The sequence below is a fragment of the Citrus clementina genome, unplaced genomic scaffold, assembly GCF_000493195.1.
Source record: "Citrus clementina cultivar Clemenules unplaced genomic scaffold, Citrus_clementina_v1.0 scaffold_1, whole genome shotgun sequence".
Lineage (NCBI taxonomy): Eukaryota > Viridiplantae > Streptophyta > Magnoliopsida > Sapindales > Rutaceae > Citrus > Citrus x clementina.
This window is the reverse complement of record NW_006263303.1, coordinates 28,141,443-28,153,145: the sequence shown is the minus strand read 5'-3', so window position 1 is coordinate 28,153,145 and position 11,703 is coordinate 28,141,443. Positions and strand designations below refer to the sequence as shown.

General features: G+C 33.1%; 1 protein-coding gene across 3 annotated transcripts; it reads left to right on the top strand.

Moving 5' to 3' along the window:
* Positions 1-4,057: 4,057 nt before the first annotated feature.
* Positions 4,058-11,645, top strand: LOC18053851 (AUGMIN subunit 8). Of its 3 annotated transcripts, none has more exons than XM_006453495.2 (7): positions 4,058-4,338; positions 6,213-7,738; positions 8,085-8,204; positions 8,910-9,026; positions 9,109-9,198; positions 9,906-10,013; positions 11,255-11,644. In XM_006453495.2, exons 2-7 carry the CDS (start codon positions 6,389-6,391, stop codon positions 11,315-11,317), a joined length of 1,848 nt encoding a protein of 615 aa, XP_006453558.1. In that variant the 5' UTR covers positions 4,058-4,338; positions 6,213-6,388; the 3' UTR covers positions 11,318-11,644. The 3 variants fall into 3 exon arrangements, with proteins under 3 accessions (XP_006453558.1, XP_024034450.1, XP_006453557.1); XM_006453494.2 differs by lacking the exon at positions 4,058-4,338 and adding an exon at positions 5,562-6,077; XM_024178682.1 differs by lacking the exon at positions 8,085-8,204 and having other exon boundaries at positions 11,255-11,645.
* Positions 11,646-11,703: the final 58 nt, after the last annotated feature.

Here is an 11,703-nt window from a genome sequence, read left to right as displayed (position 1 = left end):
ATTTGGACTACCGTTTGTTATTTTTTCTCCAAGATGACTAATACCCACAGTAGCAACGAGACATGTTAAAGCGTGGCATATGCATGGGCTTGATTGAATATTACAATGATTCTGCTTTATTTTGAAGCACATGATTGCCCATCATTAATTTATTTATAATCAAAGAAGGTTACTGATTGATATATGATTTTGAAGATATAAATTTATGCAAATATTACTTTTAAAATGCTTTTTCTAGAATTGAAGTGTTTTTGTTTAACAATTCTTTCCATAAAAGTAATTCGAAAATCTTCCCCTTAAAGCACACAGCATGTGCTTAAATCATTTCACAGAGTAAGGATATTCTTCCAATATTTTTTTTTCTTCTAGCCTATCTTATTAAAATAAATGGTGAAGATTAAATTCTAATGTTGACAATTAATTTTTTTTTGTTACATTATTTACAATTAAGAAAGCTTTTTTTTTCCCACTATATTTAAGAGACCATAAGAGAAAAAATAATAGAAGATATCCTAACTCCATTTCAAGATAGATAAAAAGAAAAAGCATCTCAATTAAACATTATAATATATAGGGTCAAGAAATGCTTGAATTAGAGTTTGCATAACCTGTGTTTTGAAGTAAAAGCGCTTTTATAAATAGTATGAAAACACATTTTAGATAAGTACTTTTGAAAATATTTCGAATCCATTGATTTATCGGACTCTAATAACTATTTTTATTTCAAAAAATTAAAACACTATAGAATAAATATTATAAAAAAATACTTTTCCTAGAATAAAGATACAAGTTATTTATTTTACTAGATGGTCGGCCATATGGCGGATATTTTGTTATTGGATTTACCTAATGGTGTCCTTTTTAAAAAAATATTTAATTTAATTGCTCTTAACAAACATCATGATTAAGTGATAAAAAGAACAATCCAAAATTTAATTCCTTGACAAATTATTATATTGAATCAATCAATTGTTTGAGATCATCTGGAACCTCATTTACTAAGAGGATAGCTTTTGGATCATTCTTTTGGCTATATAATGGAATAATACATTATTAATACGAGTTTCAAGTTTAATTTTTTTATAATACAACAATAAAAATTAACCTGTTAACACTTATGTAATTGTTCTTCATTATTTAGATACGAACCAAGAATCCAAATCAACATGTTCAACAAGTATACTGAAAACAAAGAAAAGCTGATAAAATTTTTTATATCAAATTGGAATAAAAACTATATGTATAATGAAACTCTCGAGCACACTAAAATCTAAATTCTAGACAAAACCTAAGAGGAGAAAAAAAAATAAAAAAAATAAAATAAAACTAACAAATAGAGTAGGGGCAAACAAAAAGAAAAAGTTTTGGGACAAGAGGACCACAGAGTTAATATGAAAGCTAAACATCAGATGATACGTCCCATTCATGTCCTGCTGAAACCATTTGGAGGGAAGAAGAAACAATTCTATTCGGTAGTTTTGTGTGAGACTTTCAGTGAGAGTTTCTCTTCCAATAATGCATGATTTATAACTATTCTTTCATACGTGTGTTATAACACAACTAATGGTCCCAATAATCATGAAACTAAAATTGACAAATATTTATTATTATTATTATTATTTTATTTTTGGTTTGGAGACAAGGTGAAGCTCGGTAGCTGTTAAGTACTGGGCCTTGCTTCTTTCGGCATAAAAGCATTGGACCACGAATCGCCATCATCAAAGGGAAAGGGAAAATTCATTCCATCGTTCCCTTACTGAACACACTCGCTTAATTATTTGTCATTACTTCTTTCGCCAATTGATTGTCACGATGTCGTGAGAAAACATCCAATCCAAAATGGGTTTAAAAAAACGTAAAATTAAAATTGACTGTGAGGTTTAATTATATTTGATAATTGGAGTAGGTTCGTGTAACCACGTTAAAGTCAAATTTATAATACTTTTCAATTATATGCTTTACACAAGTCTAATTTTTTATGGGTCGTCTCGCATGTGACTTTTATTATTAAAGCACTCGTTTAAATCACTCAATAATATTTTATGGAAAGTGTCATCCAAAAGATAGTTGTTAATGAAAATGTGGGGTAAAGATTGATGGGTTGAACTAAAAGTTTATATATATATATATATATATATGAGTCAACTCGAATGATAGTTGTAGCTTGAGCTTAATTTATGGGATAGAAAGAGTCATTATCTAAAGAAAAAGATTTTAAGATATTAACAGTATTTGAGCGCTTGATATAAAAGTATATATGACACGCATGGTGGCGGCTTTAGAGTTCAACCGAAAGAACATTCTCAACTTTTGGGCAACTCCCATGACAACTCAAAAGCTAGCAATTACAATACGTATATGCGTAAGCGTAACAAATTGAGTATTAATAACTAATAAGGAAAAAAAAATCAGGATTCTCTTCTGATCTGACCTCTTCCTAAGTAAACATACATGTGGTGATTGGTAGTTAATAAAATAAAATAAAAATAAAAAAAGTTAAATTAAATCCATACATTATCACTTAAAGACACATGGTACAAGATTTTTAAAAGCTCATAAAAGATCAGATTAGGAGAGGATTTTTTTCGAAAAAAAATCCTCTCCTAACTTAGTACGAGAGTTAACCAAATTGAATTTGTTATCATTTTAGTCAATAATCAGCGGCCATGTTGGCACAATCAATCAATAGCCTTTTGTAAAAGACTCTTTGATTAAAAAAAATTATCAACAAATCGAAAAGAAGATAATTAATAAAATAAAACTTGAAGTCAAAATACTGCTATTTAACATTTAATCCAATGGATTAATAATACTGATAATTTAATTGAGTGGATCGAATTCATTTAATTATTAACTAGACAGCCGTCCATTGATTTTTTCAAGATGATTTTTAAAACAAGTGTTCCAAACAAATTAAATTCCAAAATTGGGATCAACACAATCATAAAGAGAGTGGTCCATAAAAACAACCAAAGGTGGTTAATGCTTTTAACTAACTGGGAAGATTGTAAGTTTTACTGCAACCAAAGTTACGGTCGTTGCAATTCATAAAGAGCAAAGTTTTTTTTAATTTTCTAGGTGGTGATTCTAGCTTTTACAAATTCAATTAATTTTGTGGAGACATGATCTATAATATACGATATTATCAATTTTTCTCATATTGTAATCAATATATGTCGGTAATACTATTTACTCACTTATTGTTTTGATAATAAGTTAAAATTTTCAATTTTAAATTTGCATAAATAATTGAAGTGAACTAATCAACAACCACTATTTCCAATTTATAAAATGTTTTCTTTACCATAACGGACGTAATTATTTTAGAATTTTAGAACATTTGATTTGATTACAGAGGTTGTGTACTCGATCAAGGTTGACCATTCAAAATGAAACAAAAATTAAAGGAAATGCCTTTCATTATTCAACGATGATCCAAGCTTTATACCTAATGTTTAAGAAAAAAAAAATTAATAATAATAATAATTTGATAGGATCAAGATCAACTATATATATATATATGGGGCCCACGACAACTTACAATCACATCCAAAGTTATACAACATAAGGTGTGAAGTCTTATAATTCATTCACACCTTTTAATCTTGTGAAATTAATGATCTTAATGTATAATTTTATTCAATCATTGGTCGTAATCTATTTTCGCAAGGCAGTGCTTCATTATTACTCACGTAATTTACAAGGTTATTCTATAGAGACTACATTAATTAATTATCACTTAATTATTTTACATCGTAACAATACCCGAAGGATCAGTGTTTGATGAGTTGGTGTATTTTTATTTTTCTTCTTAATATCCAAATAATGAATTATCCAACGATGTTGACAATATTAATCCATTCCAAAAAAATAATAATAATAAAATATCGTTGCTACACAGCAATAAAAAAATAAAAATAAAATAATTAATTAATTACAACGATTAAAAAATAACTTATGGTTTTGTTCACTAAATACAATTTAATAGAAACACTTTTTTATTTACTTATTTAAAAAATAAAAGCGTGTTTGGTTTTGTTTAGATTTGTATGATTAAGAAGAACTGGTGGCGCGAAAACAACGTCCTTCGTTTTGACTTCCCTCTTCAGCTGAATAACCGTTTCTCTCAATTTTCATTCCTCTCTCTCTCTCTCTTCCACCGCCTCTCGCCGGAATATTCTCTCTCCGATCACCGCCCCGCCAGCGATCTCTTCTTTCTTTACAATTTTTCGATAAATTGGAAATTAAAGAAAAATTATCTTCCAGTGAATTTGAGGCTCTACTGATTCATTACTCGTCATCGTTTGTATTTGCAGAAATTTTATGTCTCAAATAAAGGTGAGTCCTTTTTTTTTTTTTTAATTTACTATTTGTTTTGAAACTTCTCTTGATTTTATAGTTTGATTTTGTTTAATTCTCCTCAAATAATTAAAAAAATGAACAAAAAAAATGTTATTTCTGAGTAAGCTTTTCGTCTGGTGGATTGATTCTCCTTACAAAGTGATTGTGGTCGTTGTGGATTGCTTTCCATTTGCTTGATTCGATAATTTTTTCTTCAAAATAATGAATCAAAAACTAATAATTAATTGTTCAAAAAACAATTCCTTATTAAAAATTTGATACTTTGGGGATACAAATTAGGAAAATAAATTAGTGTAAGATTTGATTGATTCAATGAACTGTCTTTCTTTCGGAGTCTGTACTGTTTCTGTGCAATTTCTGAGAGAGGTTTAATGAAAGAGTTTAATCACTTCATACTGTCTCCAGTATCAGAGACATAATCCTGTCAAATCCCCGGAGCAATTAGCCGTAATCAAAATTTTACATTAATAATGATAATAATTAATTGACGCTTTTTAATTTTACCACAATTAAAATCATAATCTCACCTGAGTTACTTACTGGGTACCATCGAATTTCGTTCCTAGTTTTGGGAAACAAAAATATCCGGATGGTCAAATCATAAACAATTTAAAAATTGAGTACTCTCACATAGTGATGCTGGTAAAAATTATTTCTTAATTTGTCTACTATGTGAAATTTTTATTTTTTTCTTAAACTTAACTTAATTTTTTAACACTTTTGCTTATTCAATATTTATGGGGATGGACAATGATCTTCTTAGCACGTGGTCCTCCGTATGTCTCTTCTTCCCGTATGAATATGATGTCCCCGAAGAACATTATCACCTGCTGCAATTTCCATTGTCTAATAATTTAATTTATCTTTTAAATTATTTGCATGCAAACAGAATCCAATTATGTCGTTAATTTTTACAGTAAATTTATCGCATTTAAGACTTAATCATGTTGATAAAGGCTTAACCTTGTTAATTAGTTAAAAAGTTCCAATCCGATTTTTTTTTTTTTTTTTTTAAATATCTGGATTTATTTGTTATCACTTTCAATGAATTCCCTTTCATGGAAAAAGAGTGGGGGCTGGTTAATTTTGCCAGCAAAGCCGACCATGGCACTCCCGTGAGAGGGACAAAAGGGAAATGACCAGAGGAGGAAAGAAAAAAGAGAAAATTTAATTAATTAATTAATTAAATATAAATATAAATCCGAAAAGCCAACAGCGTCTCACAGGTGTATAGTGTATTTGTAATTTCTTATTTACTTATCCTGTGCGTTCATGAGTTGTGTCTTATCCCACAACTTCACCAAAAACTAGAGCAACACATTTTCGTTTTCTTAAGAGTGAGCAGGAAATGCAAATGCATTTTGTGTTTTGTGTTGTGGGGTTGGTTTCTGTGTGTGTGTGTGTGTGATTTGTTAAGCAAAAACCAAAAAGTAACTTGTAGTGATGACCGTTAATGCACGTTCTGCCACAGTCCGCAAATTTCTCTGAGAGACCCCATTTGTCGTCGTCGTCGTCGTCGTTGTCGTTGTGTTTTGTCCCAAAATCAAATGTTGTTGTTTTATTATTATCACCCTCTAAAATCAACCTCCTTCCAATTGCCTGAGCCTGATCTGCTTGGATTTGGGCTTTTCTTGATGAAAAAACACTACGCATTTGTGATCGTTTCTTGTCATTCTCGTATTCATCTTCATTCAGATCTGGGTTGCTTTAAAGATGTAATCTTTTTTTTTTGCTTTTCCTGTTTTTTTCTTTTTTTGTAGGTTTGCGCAGTTATTAATTATTCTTTGCTTCTTCTTTTTTTTTTTTGGGTTGTATCTTACTTTTTTGGTTTCGTGTTAATTTCGCGGCAGATTTATTGCAGAGGAAAGGATCTTCTTTTTCAGCAACTGGTGTAAAAAAGAAAATTATTCCTTTGGAATGTGGGATATGTGATTTTGCCAGCCAAGGCTGTCAATTAAAAAAATGTGGTTTAGTTTAGGTTTTTGAAAGATTTTTCTTCAATGTGGTCTAATTTGGATAGTGTTTGATGGATGTATGTGGATCACAACGATCATTACACAAGCAGTCGCCAACGGATACTGCAAGACCACCTTTGGTTCCGGCTGAGAAGAACAATGCACTCAATGCAGCACCACCCACTCGCCGTCTTCGGACAAGAGAGGTTAGTTCTCGGTACAAATCACCTTCCCCAACTACTACTACTTCTGCTGCTACCGCTAGGCGTTGCCCATCGCCACACCTTACAAGGACGGTACCTTCACATGCCCAATTAGGGGCAAAGAGGGCGCTTTCAGCCGAGAGAAAGCGCCCCTCAACACCCCCATCACCACCTAGTCCGTCAACACCAGTTAGTGAATCATCTGTAGATACACAGTTGCCATCTAGAAGGTTAAGTACGGGTGGCCGATTACCTGAAAGCTTATGGCCTTCTACTATGAGAAGTCTCAGCGTATCTTTCCAGTCTGATACGATTTCCATTCCTATAAGTAAGAAGGAAAAACCAGTTCCTAATGCTTCTTCGGATCGCTCTTTGAGACCGTCCTCGAATGTGGCTCATAAGCATACTGAAACGCCTGGTACTTTGTCAAGGAAGCCTACACCAGAGAGAAAAAGGAGTCCTCTTAAAGGCAAGAATGCACCTGATCAATCAGAGAATTCTAGACCAGTTGATGGTTTACATATTAGACCGATAGATCATCATCGATGGCCTAGTAGAATTGGTGGGAAGGTGTCTTCAAATTCATTGACTAAAAGTGCGGATCATGTAGAAAAGATTGTTAGAAACTCAGCTACTGCAGTTCCAGGAGTTGGGTTATCTTCACTGAGGAAAATTCATACTTCTGATACTGGTTTGAGAAAACCTATACAGAAATCCGCTAGTGACCTTGCTGCAAGGTTGTTATCACTTGATGAAATTGGTAGAGTACGGTCTGAAGCAAAGTCAATTGATGCTCATTCACAAAGAGTTACAGCACATTGCAAGCTTATTTCCGCAAGTTCATCTGAGAGATCAGCATTGGCAGCTCCCACAGTAAGATCTCAGTCATTGCCTACTCCTGGATCACGGCCTTCATCACCAAGTAGGACCTCAGTTTTATCATCCTCTAGAGGTGTCAGCCCATCTCGGGCAAGACCTTCAACTCCTCCTCCAAGAGGAGTCAGTCCATCTAGGATAAGGTCATCAACTACTGCTAGTCAACCCAACAGCTCAACTTCTGTGCTCAGTTTTATTGCGGATGTTAAAAAAGGGAAAAAGAGCGCAAGCTATATAGATGACGCTCACCAGCTACGGCTGCTATACAATAGATATTTGCAATGGAGATTTGCAAATGCTCGAGCTGAGGCTGTACTTTATATTCAGAAACTAACAGCTGAGGTAGAATTCTATTTGTGAAACCACTATATATATCAGAATCAGACATTTAAACTTATTCCATAAAAGGAATCATGTACAGTCAAACGGAATATTAAGAAATTGTTGGAAATGAGACAGATGGTCAATTGTTAAATTTGCATATAAGAACAAACTATTCTTACGTCGACGGTCTTGTCATTTATTGGTCTCTTTTATTACACTAATGATAAAGGATAACCACTTGTTCTTTTACAGTTCTTGTACATTTAATTCATTTTTTTTAGTTAAATTGTTCAGAACTGATTATGAGATAGTACAATTAAAGGATGCCCAATTAATTTTAACAAACCTTGATTTCATGGTGCAGGAAACTTTATATAATGTCTGGGACACTACTTTAAGCCTGTGGGATTCAGTGATTAATAAAAGGATCAATCTCCAACAGCTGAAGCTTCAAATTCAGTTGAACTTGGTTTTAAACAAACAAGTAATGACTATTATTTTATCTGCAACACTTAATTGATTGCATAGATGATCCCCTGGAAAAAACTTAAATTGATATAAAAATGTATAATAATCTTAAGTTTATATGATAGCTACTGTTTAATATGCCTTTAAAAACCCTGGAGACAGAGCAATAGCTAATTATTGTTTCATCTGCATTATAAATGATAAACCATTAGTGTTTTACACTCTGTTTTCATTTCTAGGCTGTTGGGTATGACTCGTCTGTCAACGACAGAACATAGTTGTTTAATTTGAAAATTTTTTATTCAAGGACTGAGAATTTGTTCCTGAGCTTAAGAGAAAATGTCCCGCTTATATGGAAATGTATACAGTAGATTATTATTTACCTAAGCATAGCCATTTTTTTTTCTATGTTTCTTTTTCCCTTTTTTGAACAACTGATATGTGATCATTTGATGCATGATATACATGCTGGATGCTGAGTCTGCTGTGTGAAATGGTAAGTATTTTGTAAGTTAAAATCATTTTGCTTCCATGCTGATTTATTGCAGTGAAGGAAAGACTAAATTTATTTTGCTCTGTAATCTTAATCAATCTGACAATAAAAAGAATTACAATGCCTTGTCCGCTATAGTGTAAAAAGTATTCATGTTACTTACTGGTACCATATTAGTTGTCGATCAATGTCACTATCTAAGTGTTTGCATCCACAACAATGATTCAGATGGTCTATCTTGATGATTGGGCTTCACTTGAAAGAGATCATATCAGTTCTTTATCTGGGGTTGTAGAAGATTTGGAGGCAAGCACTGTCCGTGTTCCTTTAATTGGAGGAGCAAGGGTAATTTAAATTGTCTTAGTCACTGTAATTAATATCTAAAATGAGAAATATTGGCATCATTAATGGGCTTATGTTGTTACAGGCAGACACTGAATCTTTAAAGGCTGCCATTTGCTCAGCTGTTGACATGATGCAGGCAATGGGAACCTCTATATGTTCCTCACTATCCAGAGTGAGATATTAGGATGTTATTCTATCATATTGTAGTGATCATGCAATTGCAGTATATATTATCAGTTTAGCTTGTCCATGCTTTGCGTTTCAGTCCATGTACTTGGTTGTTCTTGGGCTCATGGATTAGGCTATCTTTCCTTGGGTCTTAATGACAAAAAATTTTCACTCTTGCCACTATTTGCAGAAATTTGTTTCATTTTGTTCATGGTTGTTACAAGGATAACCCAGGAATTTCAGTGGAATAAAATTTTATACTACAGATAAATAATTAAAACATCAGATATGATTTTTTTTTTTTGTTTAGGCAACATTTTTCTACAATAAATTGGCGTTATTGTGTCAAATGAAGATTTTCTTTACTTTTGTTATCCTATTATATTGTGCAACTGTCAAAAAAGATGTATAAAGTAGAAAAAGAATGTGTATGCGATATTATGTGCGTGGTACTAGTTGCCTAAGGTATAGAACTAGAATTCTTCTATATTTTACTGTTGACACCAATTCAATTTTGTCTAAGACCATGTTCTGAATTTTGGATGCAATTACTCTTACTTTTTCTAGTTCTAGGGCTGCATTATTTTATCCTTGTGCCAGCTCTAGATACTAAATTACTGATGTTAGCATGAGTTTTCTCAGTGATAAGCTTTTGTACATGTAAACGTATTCCAGGTACTTAACTCCTTTTATGTACATCAATTTTTTTAGGCAGAGGAGATGAACAGTTTGGTTTCTGAACTTGCTGTTATAGCAGCACAGGAGCACGTAAAATTAGATGAGTGTGAATCTCTGTTGGCTTCAATGGCAGCTATGCAGGTGAGAACATGCTACAAGAAGTTGAATGCTTTTTGATGCTGCAACTTCTTGAATTGATAAGCAGTTATAAGTAGGAAAAATGGTGTTGTAACATGATATTAGTGTCTGTGTTCAAAATCCTTCGTTGTATTGAAGTAAATACTAACCGTAACAAATTAAGTCTGTGTTTGGATCAACATGTGTGTTTATGCCTAGTGATTTCAGATGTTTATTTAGATCCACTTGGCCAGTTCACCAATTGGAAATTCCTGTCTTGCACATGAAGATTGAATAGGCATGTTAGTACACAAAATGTAGAATCCTTGCCTACTAGTTTGTACTTTTGGAGTTAATGGTCACTCAACATTATACTTCTTTCAAGATTTAGAGCATGTTATGGAAAATTTCCCTTTTCTGCGAAGTAGATTTTTCCATGCTGTAAGAAATTTCAGCAATACATGAGGCTGGCATTTTCTTTTATTAGGAAGAGGAGAGAGGCAGGGTGTCTCTTGGCTTTTGCATTTCTTACTGTGCTTTTTATCAACCACGCCTTTCCTGTTTGATGCTCGAGGTCAATCTCAATGGTTTCTAGATGTCTACTTAAGCTTGAATTTAATCTAGCAAACTAACTGTTTTATTTTTGAAAGGCATATCTATTATCATATGGGCTCAAGTAGGCTTCTTATATCTACATGGTGACTTGACATGCTTGCCACTGTCATCTGGTCAGTTCTGTCTGGTCTGGGATTGTCCAAAAGACAATCTTCAGTGGAAAAATTCAGTTCTTACTAGTTTATTGATTGTTACAAAGTATGCTTGTCCAACATTGATTTGCTCACATAGCATCCTGGTGGGGCTAGTCTATGTTGAGTCGATGTTTACATGGTTGAAACTTCCCCATTTCAATTAATTGTATGAAATGGGTTGGGGGTTGACAAATCTTAACCTTGTTAGATATTTGAAAGCTTTGGGGTCCAATATGCAGGCTGTCAAATTGCTTCATTATTCACTCCTCATGCGCCCACCAGTCATTTGTCCTGTAGCAATTCAATGGTTACACTTATACATGTGGCCTATCCCATCCATCTCCTCTCAAATTGCCTGGCCAATCACATCATTGGTCACATTATTACATCAAAGTTCATTTTTGTATGTTTCTGCATTTTGCATTGCTTCTCTATGCTTCTTGTTAGTTGGTTTATTTATCGTGCAAAGTGTGAAATCTTGGATTTGTGTTTTGATTGCTTTTCGGCATCAAGCAGGTAGAAGAGTACAGCCTTAGGACTCATCTTATACAAAAGAAACAGACATTGGAGAAAGGCTGAGCAGCAGCCAATATTGGCCATCAAAAAGCACACAAAAGCCAATGGCCCTAACCACCCGCTGCTATGCTAACAATTGACCACGTATGTCTCATCTCACTGCAGCAGAGATAAATTGCTGTTTTCTTGGGTCTCTCTCTCTCTCCCCCAGTAAATGTAAATTGATTCCTTTCATTTTTATATACCACTCTCTTGATATTTATTTATTTATTTATTTTCATTTCACTTTTCCACGATGGAGCTATTGGCTTGATCAGTTTAGGCGTAGTTTTTGTATCACGCATATGAACAGAAAAAGAAAAATGCAAAAGGGAGCAAAGGATTGAATGAATCCAAATTTAGAAGCAAAGCTTCAGGAAAAAAGGAAGAAAATTTTTATTAGCAGTTCA